Source organism: Symsagittifera roscoffensis, chromosome 4 (assembly GCF_963678635.1).
Source record: "Symsagittifera roscoffensis chromosome 4, txSymRosc1.1, whole genome shotgun sequence".
NCBI lineage: Eukaryota > Metazoa > Xenacoelomorpha > Acoela > Convolutidae > Symsagittifera > Symsagittifera roscoffensis.
The window spans coordinates 25,192,853-25,217,852 of NC_087065.1; the positions used below are offsets into that span (position 1 = coordinate 25,192,853).

General features: G+C 42.2%; 1 protein-coding gene across 1 annotated transcript in view; it reads left to right on the forward strand.

Annotated features, from left to right (window-relative positions):
- LOC134845148 (uncharacterized) overlaps positions 1-25,000 on the forward strand; it is a 184,768-nt gene that overhangs the window by 13,873 nt on the left and 145,895 nt on the right. The window contains exon 2 of the mRNA XM_063862024.1: positions 10,576-10,768. Coding sequence (XP_063718094.1) covers positions 10,576-10,768 — 193 coding nt within the window. The remainder of the gene's footprint in view (positions 1-10,575; positions 10,769-25,000) is intronic.

Below are 25,000 nucleotides of genomic sequence, written 5' to 3' on the forward strand. Positions count from 1 at the left end.
TTCCAATAACAAATTGTGTTAAGCGTCGCGATTGTTCATCTAGTGGCATTTGATTATATGCACTATTCATATCTGCGGTTGTAAAGTATTTTCCGTTTATTTTTGTTAAAATAACTTGTATTGGTTCTATAGGCCAATTGCATTTTGATTCGTCTATTAGTGAGTTAAGATATCTAGCGTCTAGAACTATTTTTAATGATTCTCCTTTTGCTAGGATGATAACAGGGTTGATAAATGTGTTACCTTTTGGTTGTTCTTCTTTGTTTACCGGTGAGATTATATTGTATTGTTCTAAAATATCGAGTAATCTGTTCACTTTATCGTGTAAATGAATTGGTACTTTACTTGCTCTTTGTTTTTTGAAAACTTGAAAACTGCGTCAGGTTTTAATGGGAGATGTAGTGATGAACTAATTTTGCCAACATCAAATTTAGATGTTGCATAGACTGATGAATATTTTATTAGCTGTTTGGCTAATTTATCAAATTCGTCTTGTGTTATCTGTGAATGTTGGAAGTTAAACATTGTTAAAAATTTCTGTTGATTTTCTGTATAGTTATGTATGTTGAATGTAGGTTTGAAATATGGGGTTTTTGTGAAATAATCTGTATTTCTTTTTTCATTACTTATTATATTATTTATGGATAATTCTTCATTAAGAATTGTGGATTGACAATTATCTAATAATTGGAGTATATTATTTACGCGGTATGCTTTTTCGTGTATTGGTGATATCGTAGCGTTGGTTTCGCAATAGCCTAAAAGTCCTAAAGGTAGTGTTACTTGATAGGGTGTATTGTTGTATACATGTAGAGAAATAATATCTGAATTCGAGTTTTTCAAATATTTTATGGATGAAATTGTGATTTTGAAAAATTTATGGATAGGTTTGAATTCAAAGTCTGACATATAGAGTTGTTGTTTATTTTGTTTTTTATCATATTGGTGAACTTGTTTTATTGAAAAATTATATATGTTTCCTGATAGTGGTTTCAGGTGTTTTCTTTGTTGATTATATATTGGATAAAATTTTGAAAAGAATGGTGGTTGTTTATTCAATCTTTGAAAAAATGTTAGGGATGTGTCTTTTGTTTTTGTGTATTTATCTTTGATTAGTATTTTACTATTCAAAATGTTGATTGTTGGTATATATTTAGAGATAAATGGTATTCCAATGATATTGTGTTTTATATCAGTGATATGAAATATTTGTTTAAATGGTTTAATTAAAATTTTATTTTGCTCTATTGTTCTTGTGGGGAAAAGAAATAATTGAATTTTTCCATAGTTTACCAATGTTGATCCTTGTGCTGTTGCTAGTTTACTGGAGGTTTCAAGAGGCGTTAGTTTTGGGTGTAATGTTTTTATCTCATTCCATGTGGGAATGTTTATTATGTTTGATTCTGCTCCTGGATCAATTAAAAAATCAATTTCAAGATCTGGTGGTTGAAATTCTTTGCTTCTTGGACTTTCTAAAAGAAATGGTATTGTCCAAATTTTTTCTTTGGGTTGTTTTTTTGTATATTTTGATAGATGTGATTTGTATTCAAGCATTTTGTTTTATTATTTTCATTGGATTGATTTGTAGTGTTAATTTCGTTAGTTTCTTGTGCCGTTTGTGTAGAATGGATGGGTTCTATATAATAATTGTGAAGGAGTTCTAATTGATTTTGATATATATGTGATGAAAAAAGTTGTTCATATATAATAGGTTCGTAGTCATTTTCGACTGCTATCATATTGATGGAGATAGTGTTTTCCGTATCACTTTCTGAATCTGATGATTCACAATTTATTTGATTTAGTTGTAGCTCGTTATTTCCTGTGTCATCAATACCTGGGGGGTCTGATGTTGTTTCTGGGTTTGATTGTACTTGATTAATATTTCTTTGATGTTTAGGTGTACTACTTCTGTGGCGATTGTTAGAATTATTATAATGGTTATTATTCCTGTGTGGTGATTGGGAATAATTTCTATAACGATTATTATAACTTGAATGTCGATTTTGTGAATTATTTCGTGATCTGTTTTGGTAATTATTGTTTGGTCTGTTATAGCTTGATCTATTATATGAGTTATTCCTTGATCGATTGTTCGGGTAATTCTGGTTTCGGTTGTTTGAATAACTTCTATTTCGATTATTGGAGTAGTTTCTATTTCTATTGTATGATCAGTTTCGTGATTGATTGTTTGGATAGTAATTATTTCTTGATTGGGAATTAGATCTAGAAACAAATTGTGTTGTATTTGAATTTGATCTGGAGTAGTTATTTCGACTATTTGGTCTATTATAATGATTTTGTGACGAATTTTGTGTATTTCTTCGTTCTGGTGATCTTCCTCTATAACTTGAGTTATATGGTGATTGATTTCTCGTGTAGTTGGTATTGTTCGGAAGTGGTTTTCCTGAACTGTTGTTGCTGTATACATTTTTGTTCGGTAGATTTTGATCTTTCTTCACGTATTGATAGAATGATTTATTCGGTTCTTTATATTTTTGAGGTTTGTTTTGATTGTCCTGTTGTTTTTGTCTACATTCAGAAATACTATGTCCGTATCGTCGGCAATAATTACACCATTTTTTGAAAGATGGTTTGCCTTTAAAGTTTGGGTGTTTTTCGTAAATATTGAGTATTTCAGTGATTTTTTCAACGAGTTCTGTATCTGATTCTTGTATATTATTGATATTTGTGGTAATTGTTTCAATTCGGTTAACATATTGTAATTTCAGATTTTCTGTTTCTTCAAGTTTCATTGTGATTTCCGCTTGCTCTAGTTTGTCTACTAGTTTTCGAAAATCTAAATCGGGCTCTCGAATTGAGGAGGGATGGGATGCTCTCTTTTTATTGCTATTTTCCTTAATTGAGGTGTTAAGGTCATCATTAAGATTTCTGTCATTTTTGTGTTTTTGTAGTCGTGTGTATTTAGTGAGTATGCTTTTCGAACTAGTGTTTTGATACGTACTGCTAATTGTTTGATGGTTTCATTTGGTAATCTGCGAATTTCATTACATAAAACTCTTTGTTGTTGTTTGTTTCTTTCGGAGTCAAACATTTTTGAAAATTCTTGTGTAAATCTTTTCCAGTTTGATTTTATTTCTATAGGCAATACTGAAAACCATTTTTGGGCTGCGCCGTCTAAGGTTGTCTGTATCAACGCTGTGCGTCGATGTATCCAGTTTTGATGTAGTGGCGTATTAATTGGTTCAGGTCCTATATTTAAAATTAAATTTGCTGTTACTGCATTTAAATAATCTTCATTAGAATATTCAGGGTCTGTTCCTGTGAATACCATTAATGGTTTGTTTGATGTTATTGATGATCCACCCATAAGGTATGGATTCATTGTCATTTGTAATGATTCTGCTGCATTTGGCATTTGTGAAAAATTAGAAAGTTGATTTTTTGTTATTTCGTGTTGTTGAAGATAATATGGAAGTGGTATTTCATTTTGCATTTGTGTTGGTTGATATGATTGTGTAATCATTGGGTTTTGTGGCTGAATTGGTTGAAAAGATTGTGTATTAATTGGGTTTTGCATTTGTATTGGTTGTTGATTTTGTGTATCTATCTGGTGTGGAGAAAAATTTCTATGATGTGTATATGGTTTCTGCATTCCTTGTCCGCGATATTCTTGGGTATATGGTGCAAATATATCTGGTTGTAAATAATCATCATCAGAGGATAGGTAATCCGTTTGATGAGGTGCATGTTTTTTATTTATATTCTGTTGAAAGAATGGGTAATTTTCACTATGATCCTGTGGAGGATGTGGATTAGCTTGAAAATTTACTGAATTGGTTGTTGCCATTGGATTATTCCAATATCGAGGTCTGATTTGATTATTAATATTATTTCGTGGAGGATAGTTTGTTTTTGATGAATGTGTATAATTATAATTATGTTCCGCAAAATTGTTTCTTGTGAACGTTCTGCGTGTTTTTGACGGTATTGTCATGGGTCTATATGTTTGATAATCCATTTGTGAATATTTTGGAGCAACCGAAGGTTTAACGGTTGATTGTAAGGTTACCTGTGCTAGTGAAGTGTTTGTATTTCTTGGTGTTGTTAAATTTGGACGTATTGGTGAAATACTTTGTTGTGTAGTTGTTGTTGTTTGTACAATTTCTTCATTTATGAAGTGTGATGGTGTCTGAATATCTTGTTGAGTGAGATTCCTAGTTCCATTAAGGTTTTCATTGTGTATGACGGTCGAATTTAAACTGTTATTTCGAGTATCAGGTAAAAATGTATTGTAGTTTAATGGTGTTGCGTCAATGGTTAATGGTACTACTCTTACATAATCTCTTATATAAGATATTGTACTTATTGCTTGACTTGCAATTGATTGTGGGATATTTATAAATGCATAATGAGACCATTCGGGGTCCCAAACGTAGTCTGACTGTTCTGTGATGACAGTATCATCGTTTGAATTTTGAGGTCTGAAATTTTTTCTTGCTTGTGAAATTAAATCTATATTATGTGTGAAATAATCTATTATAAACCATGCCAAAATTTTTTGTAAGTCATGTTTTGTATGTTGTGAAACATCATCTTTGGTGAAATTTTCCTTAACTATATTTAGAAAAGATGAAAATAGTGTGATTTCATGTCGTACCTTTATATGTTTGGATGTCTCTGTTGGTGAGACGTTTGAGATTGGGATTTCGTTTTCTAATATTGAGATATAACTATATATTATTGCAAAAACTTCATTAGTAAATATGGAGTTTGCTCTTTGTGAGTTATGATATTGTATTCTTTTTATATATTTTGAGAATACTTTTGAAAATTCTAGATCAAGGTCGTCTGTTTGAATTACATATTTGCGATGATTCGGGTTTGGTGAGGTGAATTCTATGGTGTAGATTCCGTAGTGTTGTGTCAAATTACATATATCTTTCAGATAGTGATCAATAATTTGTCTTTTGATTTTTACATCTGGGAACTCTGTTTTACATGGGCTGATTCCGGGTTCAAACAAATTTAGGAGTAAATTCTTGCAAAATATATGCTGTCCTCTATCATTGGTTGCATCTACGAGGAAGGGGAAGATATCGTCATCATCTGGACTATCTTCACTTGGAGTGTGTGTTTGGCTCATTTTTTCGTTTAATGACTGTTAATAGGTAATTATCGATGTGTCTAATTGGTTGATTCCAGTTATATAAGTGTACTGGTTTGTGTTTATATTGCTTTTTTATTCGTCTTTTTCCTCTTTTTGATGAATTTGAAGTTGTTTCTGAGTCGGAAAAATATAATTGATCGTGAATGGGGCAATTTTTATCTATAGATTCTTTTAATTTATAGAGTTCGTCTAAATTGCTGGCTTCTGATTCTGAAAATGCGTTTCTATTTTTGGAAAATCTTTTTCGTGTTATTTGTCTTTGTTTAGTTATTATTTTTCTTTTTAGTGTTTGTCGTTTTGTTCTAATATATCCAACTGTTTGTGTATGAGGTGTGATTACAAGATCGTATTTATTGTTATCTATTTCACAGTTGTGTAAAACGATTGTTTGTTTGTTTCCTAGATTTTTAAATGACATAAGGTTTAGGATGACGGATGCAAAAAGTTGTTAGATGATTTCTATTTTCTTAAATTGTTAGTCCTTACGATTTTTTGGTTAGCTTAACCTGGGTCTATTTGTTCGGGGTTGGAGAGAAAAGTATATCAATTCCGAAGAATGATTTTTTACTTTCTCGTGGCTAGTATAAGCTAAGGTGTTAACTTACTTAATCTTACTTAGGGGTAGTGATTGTGTTCAAGGGTTGGAGAATAGTAAATCGATCCACAAGGTTCAGGTATAATTAGAACGCGAGTAGTTCGTTAGATACTATTTTAAACTTACTAAGTCTAAGATTTATCCTGGGTCTTGATAAGAGGAGGGATCAAGTGAAGGATGAATAACCGAAGTTCTTCACTGTTTATCCTAATTTGAATGGTTAGTTTTGTTTTAAAAAAATTTCTATTAGTCTTGGGTTTTTAGAGAGGGTTGGATAGTGAATCAACGTTTGAGGTCGTTAGACACTAGCTAAGTGGGTGGGGGAGAAAAAAATTGTTCTTTTTGATCCAAGGATAGGCCTTGATGATCAAGTTTAAATTTAATTAAATAGAAAATGAATTAAGATCCAAGGATAAGCCTTGATGATCTGATTTTAAAATTAAGTGATTTTAAGTTGAAAATGGTTTAAATTTGTTTAAGAAAAGATTTAGTGTTTTAATGATATAAGTGAGCTTATGATTGCTGTTATGTTTTAGGTGATGAAGCTGGGACAACTGATGATTTTTTGATTACTAACAGTTTATTGTCATGCTACTAATTTTTATTTTGATTTTCAATAAATATTTTCCAAACATGTTTTATATAATACTGCAGAATTTTAGAAAAACGATCTGAGATCTTTTTATCAATCGTTATTGTATATTAATATTTTGTTTAGCGCCTGTAATGATTATGAAGATTGACTTCAAAATTTTATGTTTGCAAATGAAAATCTAAATTCATTGCTAATAGAATTCTAAATATAAAAGTTTGTGTTGGCTTTTGCCGTACTATCATATAACTAATTGGTAAGTTTCCATTTTGTCGTATGTCGTCTCTGGTTCGAGGTCTTCTTGCAATTCCGGGTAGTTCTGTTATCGTTCGGAATATTGGCTCTGATCTATTGAGTCGTAGAGACATCTCGATTAAATTATCGTCGTATAACATTTTAAAAATGTTTTGTCTAAATTCTAATCTATTTTTGGTTAATTCTAAGCTATTAAGGTCTTGTTCGAGACTTATGGTCGCACCAGATGAGTTAAGACCGAGGTGGTTAACTCATTGAGTAATTTCGGATAGGGTACACCGTCTGCTCGTCACGCTATCTTATTTTCGGCCGGATAGATTCGTGCAACTTCTTAGTCTAATACCGATCCTAATCTTACTCTTCTACTATCTAGTCTCAGGTTGTTTAACTAGTCTCTGCTAGGCTCAATAGATCTAGGGTATACTGGTTTATTGCGGCTGCTGAAGTCTTCTTGGAGAGTCAACTAATTTCTAAGTTAAATTCAAATCTCTCTGGTGCTGAAATTACAAGTAATTCCAGCACTTACAAATAAGTGGGTTGTTAGTTAGATGGATCATGATTGGTTAATATTAAATACTTTACAATGGTAAAATATCTAATTTATCCAATCATAAAATGTAGTTTAGATCAGGTTCCATTTTGCGAGCAGTTTTGCTTTCTATGAAGCGTTTTTATCACACGCAATTAAAAAATAAGTTTCTGAATTGAATACCGCTCTGAAGTATTTGGCTGATAATCGATTATAATGTCACATTGTCTCTATGTAATGTGACATTATGATCGGTTATCAGCCAAATACTTCAGAGCGGTATTCAATTCAGAACCTTAATTTCAATTGCTTGTAATTAAAACTAAAATTTTAATTTTACGTAACTTAATTTTGATCGATTATAATGTCTCTATGAAATTTTAAAACAATTGATATAAATCCGTTAGTAACCAAAAACGTTACTCCTCAGATTTTAATTTACAATATGATTTTTTTCCTTACTTTTTCATTATAATCATTATTACCTCCAAAAATATGCTTGAAAATAATGGAGGATGACCTGGTAAACATATTTGTTTCAGCGGTCTTTGCTCAGCCTTGAAATAAAATAGAAGATGGAAATTGGCTTATGTTTAAAAAACTTATGTTAGTAGACTTATGAAATTGCAGGGGTGGGTGACATTAAGTGAAATAACTTTAATTTTTAAAATGTCAAAAAATGAACTAGGTGGTTTTTTGACAGGTGGCTGAGTGGCTTTGTGACGCAACCAGCATTAACGTGATTGCGAGATCAGATTGTACTAAAAACGCATGGTAAATTCCTGTAGGATATCCATAGCTTGAGCTCATGATGAAGTTTGAATTTTAATCTTAAGAAAATATCCTTATGGTGTAGGTCTCCGCGGCCTGTTTCACAAAAAAGTGTTGCAGAAAGGACTCAAAGCTATTATTTGCTTTCAATTTTCGATAATCGATCGGCATTTATATCACTGTGAGAAGCCCTGAAAGAACACTCCCGCACCGGAGTTCCTTGGATAATAATCGATTATAATGGAAAAACGTTGTCTAAAATGTTGTCATTATAATCCATTATAATCCATTTCAATCCATTATTGTGGCAAATTTAGACCACGTAATCGATTGTGGTCATTAAAATCGATTTTTTTGAAAAATAAAAATCCACATTAATCCATTATAATCGATTATAATCCATTATTTTTGTCACTGAAATCGATTGTCACTGAAATCGGGGGGATGGGGGGGGGGGTAAAAAAATTGGGTTAAAAAAACTTATAATTTTTATACATGGAACTCCGGTGGGGGAAGCTATGAAAATCTAATTCAAACCCCTGAAAATTTAGTTTTATTAGGGTTTTGGTTAAAAAAACAGTGAAATGAAGTGTTAGTTAAACTGCGATGAATTAAAAAAAGTAGAGACAAAAGTATTAATTTTATTCTGAAATGTAACATTTTATGAAACGTAATTCGTAGCAACTGCACTAAACAGGAAATGAGATAATTTTGAACAAAATTGTAAATTTCAAGAATAACCCTCAAAAAAATCTATTATAATCGATTATAATCGATTAAAAATGGATTATTTTGCCTCGAAAACAAGTTTCATTTTCTTTCAAAAATAATCGATTATAATCGATTATAATCGATTATATTCGGATTTTATTGATTAGAAAAATAGTTTCATTATAATCCATTTTTAATCGATTATAATAGATTATTATCGAAATTTATTGAGACAGACCACGAAAATTCATTATAATCGATTATTATCCATGGAACTCCGGTGCGGGCTATTAAGGAAAGATTACGAAGGCTTCAGTTATCTAGCCAACAGAAAAAAATGATGGTCTGCGTGCAGTAAATCGATGTATGAAACATTTACACAACAACTATTTAACAATTACGTAATCGGCTGCGATTTATTAATTCTAACTCAGCGTAAAATGAATGCATAAAGGAACCATATTTAAAAATTTCCACAGATTGACTGCTATATTTCAATTCCTTAGCTGTGTAACTTAATTTACAGCAGGAATGCAAATAATCTCTTCTAAGTTTAACATGTTACTTTGGAAACGTTGTTACTTTGAAAAATTTTTGGCTTACTGAACACCTTTTCTCAATTTTCATTTAACTGATCAGGTGATTTCAATTTCGGTCCGTTGATCTCTTGTTCGTTTTTGGGTTTCTGACACATCAGTTTACTGACCTACCACCAAAATCATTTGTGTGCAGTTTTAATGTTGTTAATAGTAAAGAAAAAGTTCACATTTATTTAGCATTTTCAAGCGAAATTGTCCAAAGTTATACTTTATAAAGACACTTATAAGACTGCAATTGTTTTAATGTAAATAGTATACAAAACCTTCAGCTTTAGGAAATTGAGACGACAAGCAAATTAGACGATCAAAAAGTAACGGAACTTAGAAAATGACTTCCGTGCAAATTGCCAAATGGCTTGAAATTTGTTTACATACTTAAAATAGTTCTTGTTTGACTAAATATTGTTTGTCCAACCACAACGAGGTTATTAATGTCACAGTTGTATAACTTGTGCATTTCAAAAATGTCTTATACTTTTTTCATTTGAAGTTTTATAATTAACTTACAATAATAATTTTGATCAGTTCTGTGATCGTAGTATACTCTTTTTGTTTTTAAGCAACTTCTTATTCTAAACATAAAATGTTGACCCAACTGCAGTTATTATTGTTTAAATTAAATTATTTTACAATCGCCCAATTTGCTTGTCGTCTAATTTCTGAGGCCCCAAAATTTTTGACTCGGTCTGGACAGTCGCGCCGCTTCCACCACGGTCGCGAAGAATTGATTCTTGGTCGCTCCGTCTCCATCTCGGTCTGGAAAGTCGCGCCATCTCCACTTCGGTCGCGAAAGTCTTGAAATTGCAGTTTTTGGTCGCGCTGGCCAGGCCGGTCGCACCGTTGCTGAGTCGCGCCGTAGCCTTCTTGATCACAAAAGTAGCGCCGTCTCCACCTCGGTCACGGAAGCCCTGAAAAACTTTTTGTTAGTCGCGCGCCTCCATGATGATCTGGAAAATCGCGCCGTCTCCATCTCGGTCTGGAAATGGCAGAGCTTGGTCGCGCTGGTCGCGCCGTTTCAGGAGCCGCAGGGTCGCGCTGTATCCAACTTAGTCGCGAAAGTCACGCCTGAATTTTTCGGTCGCGAAAGTCTGGAAATGACAAATCTGGAAATGACAAAGAACCTGGACATGCGAAATACGAGTTTCGATGTTTTGATCGCGCCACCTCCCCTTCGGGCGCGAAAGTCGCAACTGATCATCATGGTCCCAAAAGTCTGGAAATACCAGGTTTTGGTCGCGAAAGTCTGGACATGCCTAATTTTGGTCTGGAAACTCTGGACATGCCAAAATTTTGTCGCGAAAGTCTGGACATGAGTATGGGACCTCGTCCCGGTTACCTTCATATATAATTAAATTTTAGCTGAAATTGTCCAAAATGGCACTTTGTTTTCAGAACGTTGTCAAACTATGCAAGGGTTACAGCAAATATGGCATTGGCTATGAGCCAGAGGCGATAAGAAGTGTGAACTGTGCTGACTACCCCTCTTATGCATCCACTTCGTCCGAGAGGTGGTACTGGGTGAAAGAAGTGACCGAAGGGAGAACTACAGACTGTCAAATGGAGCATGATGAGATGGGATACACACGTGAGAACAATCGCTATTTCTAAGGGAATTGTACTAAACTTTAGAACTTGAGGGTGCATGGGGGAGGGGACGCGAAAGATCTCTTTAAATATTTCCCCCTTTTGCAAAGGGGGGATTCGTTACTAGGTATAAATTTCTGATATGCTTTACTGTTGATTTAGTTCATTATCCCGGGATGACCAAAATGCTAATCATACACTCTCCATACAAATCCGTAAATACAGAAAATTGCATGAAAGGTCTATGATTAGTATTTTTTCATATGTGGAAATTGTATGACTAGCGCTTTTGTATATATGGAAATTGTTAAAGAGATCCGGGGAGAAAAACGCATTGTTTTTTGCTAAAAACCTTCCATAAAATGACCTAAAACGTCACATTTCGCCGGTTTGTTTTTTGAAAATAAGGTCTTCATACTATTTGGGAGTGCTCGAAAAGTCAACTTGTCGGCCTAAAAACTCGGACCAAGGTTTCGAAATTTCACTGAAGCTCTGCCCCGTCGAAATTAGAAAAAACGCTTGTATCCTACCTTGCGCAAAGATCTATGGATTGATTCAATTTGCTAGCTTGTCAATAGAGGGTAGGACGACTCTATACAAAATTAGAGCGATTTATTGTCGCGAAACGGCGACTTGCAACTGTAGCTATAGACCTTTTGTTAGCAGCTATCGCTTGCTCCCATTTGTCGCTTGCTCCCCGATGTCGCTTTCTCCCAATTGTCGCATGCTCCCAATTTTCCCTTGCTCCCAATTGACGGTTGCTCCCAATTGTCGCTTGCTCCAAATTGTCGCTTGCTCCAAATTGTCGCTTGCTCTTAAATGTTGCTGGCTCTCAATTGTCGCTTGCTCCCAAATGTCGCTTGCTCTCAATTGTCGCTTGCTCTCAATTGTCGCTTGCTCTCAATTGTCGCTTGCTCCCAATTGTCGCTTGCTCTTAAATGTTGCTGGCTCTCAATTGTCGCTTGCTCCCAGTTGTCGGTTGCTCCCAATTCTCGCTTGCTCCCAATTGTCGCTTGCTCTCAATTGTCGCTTGCTCCCAGTTGTCGCTTACTCCCAATTGTCGCTTACTCCCAATTGTCGCTTGCTCCCATTTGTCGCTTGCTCCCATTTGTCGCTTGCTCCCATTTGTCGCTTGCTCCCCGATGTCGCTTTCTCCCAATTGTCGCCTGCTCCCAATTTTCCCTTGCTCCCAATTGACGGTTGCTCCCAATTGTCGCTTGCTCCAAATTGTCGCTTGCTCTTAAATGTTGCTGGCTCTCAATTGTCGCTTGCTCCCAAATGTCGCTTGCTCTCAATTGTCGCTTGCTCTCAATTGTCGCTTGCTCTCAATTGTCGCTTGCTCCCAATTGTCGCTTGCTCTTAAATGTTGCTGGCTCTCAATTGTCGCTTGCTCCCAGTTGTCGGTTGCTCCCAATTCTCGCTTGCTCCCAATTGTCGCTTGCTCTCAATTGTCGCTTGCTCCCAGTTGTCGCTTACTCCCAATTGTCGCTTACTCCCAATTGTCGCTTGCTCCCATTTGTCGCTTGCTCCCATTTGTCGCTTGCTCCCATTCGTCGCTTGCTCCCCGATGTCGCTTTCTCCCAATTGTCGCCTGCTCCCAATTTTCCCTTGCTCCCAATTGACGGTTGCTCCCAATTGTCGCTTGCTCCAAATTGTCGCTTGCTCTTAAATGTTGCTGGCTCTCAATTGTCGCTTGCTCCCAAATGTCGCTTGCTCTCAATTGTCGCTTGCTCTCAATTGTCGCTTGCTCTCAATTGTCGCTTGCTCCCAATTGTCGCTTGCTCTTAAATGTTGCTGGCTCTCAATTGTCGCTTGCTACCAGTTGTCGGTTGCTCCCAATTCTCGCTTGCTCCCAATTGTCGCTTGCTCTCAATTGTCGCTTGCTCCCAGTTGTCGCTTACTCCCAATTGTCGCTGGCTCCCAATTCTCGCTTGCTGCCAATTGTCGCTCGCTCCCAATTGTTGTTTGCTCCCAAATGTCGCTTGCTCTCAATTGTCGCTTGCTCCCAATTGTCGCTGGCTCCCAATTGTCGCTGGCTCCCAATTGTCGCTTGCTGCCAATTGTCGCTCGCTTCCAATTGTTGTTTGCTCCCAAATGTCGCTTGCTCTCAATTGTCGCTTGCTCCCAATTGTCGCTGGCTCCCAATTGTCGATTGCTCCCAGTTGTCGCTTGCTCCCAGTGGTCGCTTGCTCCCAGTGGTCGCTTGCTCCCATTTGTCGCTTGCTCCCATTTGTAGCTTGCTCCCAATTGTCGCTTGCTCCCAATTGTCGCTTTCTCCCAATTGTCGCCTGCTCCCAATTTTCGCTTGTTCCCAATTGACGGTTGCTCCCAATTGTCGCTTGCTCCAAATTGTCGCTTGCTCTTAAATGTTGCTGGCTCTCAATTGTCGCTTGCTCCCAAATGTCGCTTGCTCTCAATTGTCGCTTGCTCCCAATTGTCGCTTGCTCTCAATTGTCGCTTGCTCCCAATTGTCGCTTGCTCTTAAATGTTGCTGGCTCTCAATTGTCGCTTGCTCCCAGTTGTCGGTTGCTCCCAATTCTCGCTTGCTCCCAATTGTCGCTTGCTCTCAATTGTCGCTTGCTCCCAGTTGTCGCTTACTCCCAATTGTCGCTGGCTCCCAATTGTCGCTTGCTGCCAATTGTCGCTCGCTCCCAATTGTTGTTTGCTCCCAAATGTCGCTTGCTCTCAATTGTCGCTTGCTCCCAATTGTCGCTGGCTCCCAATTGTCGCTGGCTCCCAATTGTCGCTTGCTGCCAATTGTCGCTCGCTTCCAATTGTTTTTTGCTCCCAAATGTCGCTTGCTCTCAATTGTCGCTTGCTCCCAATTGTCGCTGGCTCCCAATTGTCGATTGCTCCCAGTTGTCGCTTGGTCCCAGTGGTCGCTTGCTCCCAGTGGTCGCTTGCTCCCAGTGGTCGCTTGCTCCCAGTTGTCGCTTGCTCCCATTTGTCGCTTGCTCCCATTTGTAGCTTGCTCCCAATTGTCGCTTGCTCCCAATTGTCGCTTGCTCCCAATTGTCGCTTGCTCCCAGTTGTCGCTTGCTCCCAATTATCGCTCGCTCCCAATGTTCACTTGCTCCCAATTGTCATTTGCTCCCAGTTGTCACTTGCACCCAAATGTCGCTTGCTCCCAATTTTTGCTTGCTCCCAAGGGTCGCTTGCTCCCAATGGTCGCTTGCTTCCGATTGTTGCTTGCTCCCAGTTGTCGCCTGCTCCTAAATGAGGCACACTCCCAATTGTCACTTGTTCCCAACTGTCGCTTCCTCCCAATTGTCGATTCCTCCCAAGTGTCGCTTGCTCCCAATTGTCGCTTGCTCCCAGTTGTCGCTTGCTCCCAGTAGTCGCTTGCTCCCAGTGGTCGCCTGCTCCCAATTCTCGCTTGCTCCCAAGTTTCGCTTGCTCTCAATGTTTACTTGCTCCCATTTTTCGCTCGCTCCCAATTGTTGCTTGCTCCCAATTGTTGCTTGCTCAAAATTGTCGCTTCCTCCCAATGTTCGCTTGCTCCCACTTGTCGCTTGATCCCAAATGTCGCTTACTCCCAGTTTTCCGCTTCCTCCAAATCGTCGCTTGCTCCCAATTGTTGCTTTATCCAAAATATCGCTTGCTCTCAATTATCGCTTGCTCCCAGTTGTTGCTTGCTCACAATTGTCACTTGCTCCCAATGTTCTCTTGCTCCCAATTGTCACTTGCTCCCAAATGTCACTTGCTCCCAAATGTCACTTGCTCCCAATTTCCGCTTGCAAATGTTCGCTTGCTCCCATTTCTCGCTTTTTCCCAATTGTCGCTTGCTCCCAACTGTTGCTTGCTCCCAATTCTCGTTTGATCCCATTTCTCGCTTCCTCTTAATTGTCGCTTGATCCCAGTTGTCGATTGCTCCCAGTTGTCGCTTGCTCCCAAACTTGCTTGCACCCAGTTGTCACTGGCTCCGAATTGTTGCTTGCTCCCAGTTGTTGCTTGCTCCCAATTGTCACTTGCTCCCAAATGTCACTTACTCTTAATTGCCGCTTGCTCCCAATGTTCGCTCGCTCATACTTGTCGCTTCTTTCCAAATGTCGCTTGCTCCCGATTGTCGCTTGCTCCCAATTGTTGCTTGCTCCAATGCTCGCTTGCTCCCATTTCTCGCTTCCTCCCAGTTGTCGCATGCTCCCAATTGTCGCTTGCTCCCAAAATTGCTTGCTCCCAGCTGTCGCTGGCTCCCAATTGTTGCTTGCTCCCAGTTGTTGCTTGATCCCAGTTATCTCACTTGTTCCCAAATCTCACTTGCTCTTGCTCTTAAATGCCGCTGGCTCCCAATTTTCGCTTGCTCATAATTGTCGCTTCTTCTCAATCGTCGCTTGCTTTCAATTGTCACGTGCTCCCAATTGTCGCTTCCTGTAAATTGTCGCTTGCTCCCAATTGTCGCTTGTTCCCAATTGTCGCTTGCTCCCAATTTTTGCTTGCTCCCAATATTCGCTTGCTCCCATTTCTCGCTTCCTACCAATTGTCGCTTGCTCCCAATTGTCTCTTGCTACCAGTTATCGCTTGCTCCCAAAATTGCTTGCACCCAGTTGTCGCTTGCTCCCAATTGTCGGTTGCTTCCAGTTATTGCTTGCTCCTTATTGTCACTAGCTCCCAAATGTCACTTGCTCTTAATCGCCGCTTGCTCACAATGCTCGCTTGCTCACAATTGCGCTTGCTCCCAACTGCTGCTTGCTTCCGTTTGATGCTTGTACCCAATTTTTGGCTTCCTCCCAATTGTCGCTTGCTCCCAATTGTCCTTTGCTTTCAATTTTCGATTGCACCCAATTGTCGCTTGCTCCTAATTTTCGCTTGCTCCCAATTGTTGCTTGCTCAAAATTGTCGCTTGCTCCCAATGTTCGCTTGCTCCCAATTGTCGCTTGCTCCCATATTTCGCTTGCTCCCAAATTTCGCTTGCTCCCAATTTTCCGCTTCCTCCCAATGGTCGCTTGCTCCCTCCCAATTGTCGCTTTATCCCAAATATCGCTTGCTCCCAATTATCGCTTGCTCCCAGTTGTTGCTTGCTCACAATTGTCACTTGCTCCCAATGTTCGCTTGCTTCCAACTGCCTTTTGCTCCCAAATGTCACTTGCTCCCAATTGCCGCTTGCTCCCAATGTTCGCTTGCTCCCAATTCTGGCTTCTTCCCAATTGTCGCTTGCTCCCAATTGTTGCTTGCTCCCAATGCTCGCTTGCTCCCATTTCTCGCTTCCTCCCAATTGTCGCTAGCTCCCAATGGTCGATTGCTCCGAGTTGTCGCTTGCTCCCAACATTGTTTGCACCCAGTTGTCGCTGGCTCCCAAATGTCGCTTGCTCCCAGTTGTTGCTTGCTCCCAATTGTCACCTGCTCCCAAATGTCACTTGCTCTTAATTGCCGCTTGCTCCCAATGTTCGCTTGCTCATAATTGTCGCTTCTTCCCAATTGTCGCCTGCTCCCAATTGTCGCTTGCTCCCAATGCTCGCTTGCTCCCATTTCTCGCTTCCTCCCAATTGTCGCTTCCTCCCAATTGTCTCTTGCTACCAGTTATCGCTTGCTCCCAAAATTGCTTGCACCCAGTTGTCGCTTGCTCCCAATTGTCGGTTGCTTCCAGTTATTGCTTGCTCCTAATTGTCACTAGCTCCCAAATGTCACTTGCTCTTAATCGCCGCTTGCTCACAATGCTCGCTTGCTCACAATGGTCGCTTGCTCCCATATTTCGCTTGCTCCCAAATTTCGCTTGCTCCCAATTTTCCGCTTCCTCCCAACTGCTGCTTGCTTCCGTTTGATGCTTGTACCCAATTTTTGGCTTCCTCCCAATTGTCGCTTGCTCCCAATTGTCCTTTGCTTTCAATTTTCGCTTGCACCCAATTGTCGCTTGCTCCTAACTGTCGCTTGCTCCCAATTGTTGCTTGCTCAAAATTGTCGCTTGCTCCCAATGTTCGCTTGCTCCCAATTGTCGCTTGCTCCCATATTTCGCTTGCTCCCAAATTTCGCTTGCTTCCAATTTTCCGCTTCCTCCCAATGGTCGCTTGCTCCCTCCCAATTGTCGCTTTATCCCAATTATCGCCTGCTCCCAATTATCGCTTGCTCCCAGTTGTTGCTTGCTCACAATTGTCACTTGCTCCCAATTTTCGCTTGCTTCCAACTGTCTTTTGCTCCCAAATGTCACTTGCTCCCAATTGCCGCTTGCTCCCAAGGTTCGCTTGCTCCCAATTCTGGCTTGTTCCCAATTGTCACTTGCTCCCAATTGTTGCTTGCTCCCAATGCTCGCTTGCTCCCATTTCTCGCTTCCTCCCAATTGTCGCTAGCTCCCAATTGTCAACTCTCCGAGTTGTCGCTTGCTCCCAAATTTGCTTGCACCCAGTTGTCGCTGGCTCCCAAATGTCGCTTGCTCCCAGTTGTTGCTTGCTCCCAATTGTCACCTGCTCCCAAATGTCACTTGCCCTTAATTGCCGCTTGCTCCCAATGTTCGCTTGCTCATAATTGTCGCTTCTTCCCAATTGTCGCTTGCTCCCTCCCAATTGTCGCTTTATCCCAAATATCGCTTGCTCCCAATTATCGCTTGCTCCCAGTTGTTGCTTGCTCACAATTGTCACTTGCTCCCAATGTTCGCTTGCTTCCAACTGCCTTTTGCTCCCAAATGTCACTTGCTCCCAATTGCCGCTTGCTCCCAATGTTCGCTTGCTCCCAATTCTAGCTTCTTCCCAATTGTCGCTTGCTCCCAATTGTTGCTTGCTCCCAATGCTCGCTTGCTCCCATTTCTCGCTTCCTCCCAATTGTCGCTAGCTCCCAATTGTCGATTGCTCCGAGTTGTCGCTTGCTCCCAAAATTGCTTGCACCCAGTTGTCGCTGGCTCCCAAATGTCGCTTACTCCCAGTTGTTGCTTGCTCCCAATTGTCACCTGCTCCCAAATGTCACTTGCTCTTAATTGCCGCTTGCTCCCATTGTTCGCTTGCTCATAATTGTCGCTTCTTCCCAATTGTCGCCTGCTCCCAATTGTCGCTTGCTCCCAATGCTGGCTTGCTCCCATTTCTCGCTTCCTCCCAATTGTCGCTTGCTCCCAATTGTCTCTTGCTACCAGTTATCGCTTGCTCCCAAAATTGCTTGCACCCAGTTGTCGCTTGCTCCCAATTGTCGGTAGCTTCCAGTTATTGCTTGCTCCTAATTGTCACTAGCTCCCAAATGTCACTTGCTCTTAATCGCCGCTTGCTCACAATGCTCGCTTGCTCACAAATGTCGCTTGCTCCCATATTTCGCTTGCTCCCAAATTTCGCTTGCTCCCAATTTTCCGCTTCCTCCCAACTGCTGCTTGCTTCCGTTTGATGCTTGTACCCAATTTTTGGCTTCCTCCCAATTGTCGCTGGCTCCCAATTGTCCTTTGCTTTCAATTTTCGCTTGCACCCAATTGTCGCTTGCTCCTAACTGTCGCTTGCTCCCAATTGTTGCTTGCTCAAAATTGTCGCTTGCTCCCAATGTTCGCTTGCTCCCAATTGTCGCTTGCTCCCATATTTCGCTTGCTCCCAAATTTCGCTTGCTTCCAATTTTCCGCTTCCTCCCAATGGTCGCTTGCTCCCTCCCAATTGTCGCTTTATCCCAATTATCGCCTGCTCCCAATTATCGCTTGCTCCCAGTTGTTGCTTGCTCACAATTGTCACTTGCTCCCAATGTTCGCTTGCTTCCAACTGTCTTTTGCTCCCAAATGTCACTTGCTCCCAATTGCCGCTTGCTCCCAATTCTGGCTTGTTCCCAATTGTCACTTGCTCCCAATTGTTGCTTGCTCCCAATGCTCGCTTGCTCCCATTTCTCGCTTCCTCCCAATTGTCGCTAGCTCCCAATTGTCGATTGCTCCGAGTTGTCGCTTGCTCCCAAATTTGCTTGCAACCAGTTGTCGCTGGCTCCCAAATGTCGCTTGATCCCAGTTGTTGCTTGCTCCCAATTGTCACCTGCTCCCAAATGTCACTTGCTCTGAATTGCCGCTTGCTCCCAATGTTCGCTTGCTCATAATTCTCGCTTCTTCCCAATTGTCGCTTGCTCCCAATTGTCGCTTGCTCCCAATGCTCGCTTGCTCCCATTTCTCGCTTCCTCCCAATTGTCGCTTGCTCCCAATTGTCTCTTGCTACCAGTTATCGCTTGCTTCCAAAATTGCTTGCACCCAGTTGTCGCTTGCTCCCACTTGCTCTTAATTGCCGCTTGCTCCCAATGTTCGCTTGCTCATAATTGTCGCTCTCACTTGCTCTTAATTGCCGCTTGCTCCCAATGTTCGCTTGGTCATAATTGTCGCTTCTTCCCAATTGTCGCTTGCTCCCAATTGTCGCTTGCTCCCAATGCTCGCTTGCTCCCATTTCTCGCTTCCTCCCAATTGTCGCTTGCTCCCAATTGTCTCTTGCTACCAGTTATCGCCTGCTCCCAAAATTGCTTGCACCCAGTTGTCGCTTGCTCCCAATTGTCGGTTGCTCCCAATTGTCCTTTGCTCTCAATTTTCGCTTGCACCCAATTGTCGCTTGCTCCTAACTGTCGCTTGCTCCCAATTGTTGCTTGCTCAAAATTGTCGCTTGCTCCCAATGTTCGCTTGCTCCCAATTGTCGCTTGCTCCCATATTTCGCTTGCTCCCAAATTTCGCTTGCTCCCAATTTTCCGCTTCCTCCCAATGGTCGCTTGCTCCCTCCCAATTGTCGCTTTATCCCAATTATCGCTTGCTCCCAATTATCGCTTGCTCCCAGTTGTTGCTTGCTCACAATTGTCACTTGCTCCCAATGTTCGCTTGCTTCCAACTGTCTTTTGCTCCCAAATGTTACTTGCTCCCAATTGCTGCTTGCTCCCAAGGTTCGCTTGCTCCCACTTCTGGCTTCTTCCCAATTGTCACTTGCTCCCAATTGTTGCTTGCTCCCAATGCTCGCTTGCTCCCATTTCTCGCTTTCTCCCAATTGTCGCTAGCTCCCAATTGTCGATTGCTCCGAGTTGTCGCTTGCTCCCAAAATTTCTTGCACCCAGTTGTCGCTGGCTCCCAAAGGTCGCTTGCTCCCAGTTGTTGCTAGCTCCCAATTGTCACCTGCTCCCAAATGTCACTTGCTCTTAATTGCCGCTTGCTCCCAATTTTCGCTTGCTCATAATTCTCGCTTCTTCCCAATTGTCGCTTGCTCCCAATTGTCGCTTGCTCCCAATGCTCGCTTGCTCCCATTTCTCGCTTCCTCCCAACTGTCGCTTCCTCCCAACTGTCGCTTGCTCCCAATTGTCTCTTGCTACCAGTTATTGCTTGCTCCCAAAATTGCTTGCACCCAGTTGTCGCTTGCTCCCACTTGCTCTTAATTGCCGCTTGCTCCCAATGTTCGCTTGCTCATAATTGTCGCTCTCACTTGCTCTTAATTGCCGCTTGCTCCCAATGTTCGCTTGCTCATAATTGTCGCTTCTTCCCAATTGTCGCTTGCTCCCAATTGTCGCTTGCTCCCAATGCTCGCGTGCTCCTATTTCTCGCTTCCTCGCAATTGTCTCTTGCTACCAGTTATCGCTTGCTCCTAAAATTGCTTGCACCCAGTTGTCGGTTGCTCCCAATTGTCGGTTGCTTCCAGTTATTGCTTGCTCCTAATTGTCACTAGCTCCCAAATGGCACTTGCTCTTAATCGCCGCTTGCTCACAATGCTCGCTTGCTCACAATTGCGCTTGCTCTCAACTGCTGCTTGCTTCCGTTTGATGCTTGTACCCAATTTTTGGCTTCCTCCCAATTGTCGCTTGCTCCCAATTGTCCTTTGCTTTCAATTTTCGCTTGCACCCAATTATCGTTTGCTGCTAACTGTCGCTTGCTCCCAATTGTTGCTTGCTCAAAATTGTCGCTTGCTCCCAACGTTCGCTTGCTCCCAATTGTCGCTTGCTCCCATATTTCGCTTGCTCCCAAATTTCGCTTGCTCCCAATTTTCCGCTTCCTCCCAATGGTCGCTTGCTCCCTCCCAATTGTCGCTTTATCCCAATTATCGCTTGCTCCCAATTATCGCTTGCTCCCAGTTGTTGCTTGCTCACAATTGTCACTTGCTCCCAATGTTCGCTTGCTTCCAACTGTCTTTTGCTCCCAAATGTCACTTGCTCCCAATTGCCGCTTGCTCCCAATGTTCGCTTGCTCCCAATTCTGGCTTCTTCCCAATTGTCACTTGCTCCCAATTGTCGATTGCTCCGAGTTGTCGCTTGCTCCCAAAATTGCTTGCACCCAGTTGTCGCTGGCTCCCAAATGTCGCTTGCTCCCAGTTGTTGCTTGCTCCCAATTGTCACCTGCTCCCAAATGTCACTTGCTCTTAATTGCCGCTTGCTCCCAATGTTCGCTTGCTCATAATTGTCGCTTCTTCCCAATTGTCGCTTGCTCCCAATTGTCGCTTGCTCCCAGTGCTCACTTGCTCCCATTTCTCGCTTCCTCCCAATTGTCGCTTGCTCCCAATTGTCTCTTGCAACCAGTTATCGCTTGCTCCCAAAATTGCTTCCACCCAGTTGTCGCTTGCTCCCACTTGCTCTTAATTGCCGCTTGCTCCCAATGTTCGCTTGCTCATAATTGTCGCTCTCACTTGCTCTTAATTGCCGCTTGCTCCCAATGTTCGCTTGCTCATAATTGTCGCTTCTTCCCAATTGTCGCTTGCTCCCAATTGTCGCTTGCTCCCAATGCTCGCTTACTCCCATTTCTCGCTTCCTCCCAATTGTCGCTTGCTCCCAATTCTGGCTTCTTCCCAATTGTCACTTGCTCCCAATTGTTGCTTGCTCCCAATGCTCGCTTGCTCCCATTTCTCGCTTCCTCCCAACTGTCGCTTCCTCCCAACTGTCGCTTGCTCCCAATTGTCTCTTGCTACCAGTTATTGCTTGCTCCCAAAATTGCTTGCACCCAGTTGTCGCTTGCTCCCACTTGCTCTTAATTGCCGCTTGCTCCCAATGTTCTTTTGCTCATAATTGTCGCTCTCACTTGCTCTTAATTGCCGCTTGCTCCCAATGTTCGCTTGCTCATAATTGTCGCTTCTTCCCAATTGTCGCTTGCTCCCAATTGTCGCTTGCTCCCAATGCTCGCTTGCTCCCATTTCTCGCTTCCTCCCAATTGTCGCTTGCTCCCAATTGTCTCTTGCTACCAAGTATCGCTTGCTCATAAAATTGCTTGCACCCAGTTGTCGCTTGCTCCCAATTGTCGGTTGCTTCCAGTTATTGCTTGCTCCTAATTGTCACTAGCTCCCAAATGTCACTTGCTCTTAATCGCCGCTTGCTCACAATGCTCGCTTGCTCACAATTGCGCTTGCTCTCAACTGCTGCTTGCTTCCATTTGATGCTTGTACCCAATTTTTGGCTTCCTCCCAATTGTCGCTTGCTCCCAATTGTCCTTTGCTTTCAATTTTCGCTTGCACCCAATTATCGTGTGCTGCTAACTGTCGCTTGCTCCCAATTGTTGCTTGCTCAAAATTGTCGCTTGCTCACAATGCTCGCTTGCTCACAATTGCGCTTGCTCTCAACTGCTGCTTGCTTCCGTTTGATGCTTGTACCCAATTTTTGGCTTCCTCCCAATTGTCGCTTGCTCCCAATTGTCCTTTGCTTTCAATTTTCGCTTGCACCCAATTATCGTTTGCTGCTAACTGTCGCTTGCTCCCAGTTGTTGCTTGCTCACAATTGTCACTTGCTCCCAATGTTCGCTTGCTTCCAACTGTCTTTTGCTCCCAAATTTCACTTGCTCCCAATTGCCGCTTGCTCCCAATGTTCGCTTGCTCCCAATTCTGGCTTCTTCCCAATTGTCACTTGCTCCCAATTGTCGATTGCTCCGAGTTGTCGCTTGCTCCCAAAATTGCTTGCACCCAGTTGTCGCTGGCTCCCAAATGTCGCTTGCTCCCAGTTGTTGCTTGCTCCCAATTGTCACCTGCTCCCAAATGTCACTTGCTCTTAATTGCCGCTTGCTCCCAATGTTCGCTTGCTCATAATTGTCGCTTCTTCCCAATTGTCGCTTGCTCCCAATTGTCGCTTCTTCCCAGTGCTCACTTGCTCCCATTTCTCGCTTCCTCCCAATTGTCGCTTGCTCCCAATTGTCTCTTGCTACCAGTTATCGCTTGCTCCCAAAATTGCTTGCACCCAGTTGTCGCTTGCTCCCACTTGCTCTTAATTGCCGCTTGCTCCCAATGTTCGCTTGCTCATAATTGTCGCTCTCACTTGCTCTTAATTGCCGCTTGCTCCCAATGTTCGCTTGCTCATAATTGTCGCTTCTTCCCAATTGTCGCTTGCTCCCAATTGTCGCTTGCTCCCAATGCTCGCTTACTCCCATTTCTCGCTTCCTCCCAATTGTCGCTTGCTCCCAATTCTGGCTTCTTCCCAATTGTCACTTGCTCCCAATTGTTGCTTGCTCCCAATGCTCGCTTGCTCCCATTTCTCGCTTCCTCCCAATTGTCGCTAGCTCCCAATTGTCGATTGCTCCGAGTTGTCGCTTGCTCCCAAAATTGCTTGCACCCAGTTGTCGCTGGCTCCCAAATGTCGCTTGCTCCCAGTTGTTGCTTGCTCCCGATTGTCACCTGCTCCCAAATGTCACTTGCTCTTAATTGCCGCTTGCTCCCAATGTTCGCTTGCTCATAATTGTCGCTTCTTCCCAATTTTCGCTTGCTCCCAATTGTTGCTTGCTCAAAATTGTCGCTTGCTCCCAACGTTCGCTTGCTCCCAATTGTCGCTTGCTCCCATATTTCGCTTGCTCCCAAATTTCGCTTGCTCCCAATTTTCCGCTTCCTCCCAATGGTCGCTTGCTCCCTCCCAATTGTCGCTTTATCCCAATTATCGCTTGCTCCCAATTATCGCTTGCTCCCAGTTGTTGCTTGCTCACAATTGTCACTTGCTCCCAATGTTCGCTTGCTTCCAACTGTCTTTTGCTCCCAAATGTCACTTGCTCCCAATTGCCGCTTGCTCCCAATGTTCGCTTGCTCCCAATTCTGGCTTCTTCCCAATTGTCACTTGCTCCCAATTGTCGATTGCTCCGAGTTGTCGCTTGCTCCCAAAATTGCTTGCACCCAGTTGTCGCTGGCTCCCAAATGTCGCTTGCTCCCAGTTGTTGCTTGCTCCCAATTGTCACCTGCTCCCAAATGTCACTTGCTCTTAATTGCCGCTTGCTCCCAATGTTCGCTTGCTCATAATTGTCGCTTCTTCCCAATTGTCGCTTGCTCCCAATTGTCGCTTGCTCCCAGTGCTCACTTGCTCCCATTTCTCGCTTCCTCCCAATTGTCGCTTGCTCCCAATTGTCTCTTGCAACCAGTTATCGCTTGCTCCCAAAATTGCTTCCACCCAGTTGTCGCTTGCTCCCACTTGCTCTTAATTGCCGCTTGCTCCCAATGTTCGCTTGCTCATAATTGTCGCTCTCACTTGCTCTTAATTGCCGCTTGCTCCCAATGTTCGCTTGCTCATAATTGTCGCTTCTTCCCAATTGTCGCTTGCTCCCAATTGTCGCTTGCTCCCAATGCTCGCTTACTCCCATTTCTCGCTTCCTCCCAATTGTCGCTTGCTCCCAATTCTGGCTTCTTCCCAATTGTCACTTGCTCCCAATTGTTGCTTGCTCCCAATGCTCGCTTGCTCCCATTTCTCGCTTCCTCCCAACTGTCGCTTCCTCCCAACTGTCGCTTGCTCCCAATTGTCTCTTGCTACCAGTTATTGCTTGCTCCCAAAATTGCTTGCACCCAGTTGTCGCTTGCTCCCACTTGCTCTTAATTGCCGCTTGCTCCCAATGTTCTTTTGCTCATAATTGTCGCTCTCACTTGCTCTTAATTGCCGCTTGCTCCCAATGTTCGCTTGCTCATAATTGTCGCTTCTTCCCAATTGTCGCTTGCTCCCAATTGTCGCTTGCTCCCAATGCTCGCTTGCTCCCATTTCTCGCTTCCTCCCAATTGTCGCTTGCTCCCAATTGTCTCTTGCTACCAAGTATCGCTTGCTCATAAAATTGCTTGCACCCAGTTGTCGCTTGCTCCCAATTGTCGGTTGCTTCCAGTTATTGCTTGCTCCTAATTGTCACTAGCTCCCAAATGTCACTTGCTCTTAATCGCCGCTTGCTCACAATGCTCGCTTGCTCACAATTGCGCTTGCTCTCAACTGCTGCTTGCTTCCATTTGATGCTTGTACCCAATTTTTGGCTTCCTCCCAATTGTCGCTTGCTCCCAATTGTCCTTTGCTTTCAATTTTCGCTTGCACCCAATTATCGTGTGCTGCTAACTGTCGCTTGCTCCCAATTGTTGCTTGCTCAAAATTGTCGCTTGCTCACAATGCTCGCTTGCTCACAATTGCGCTT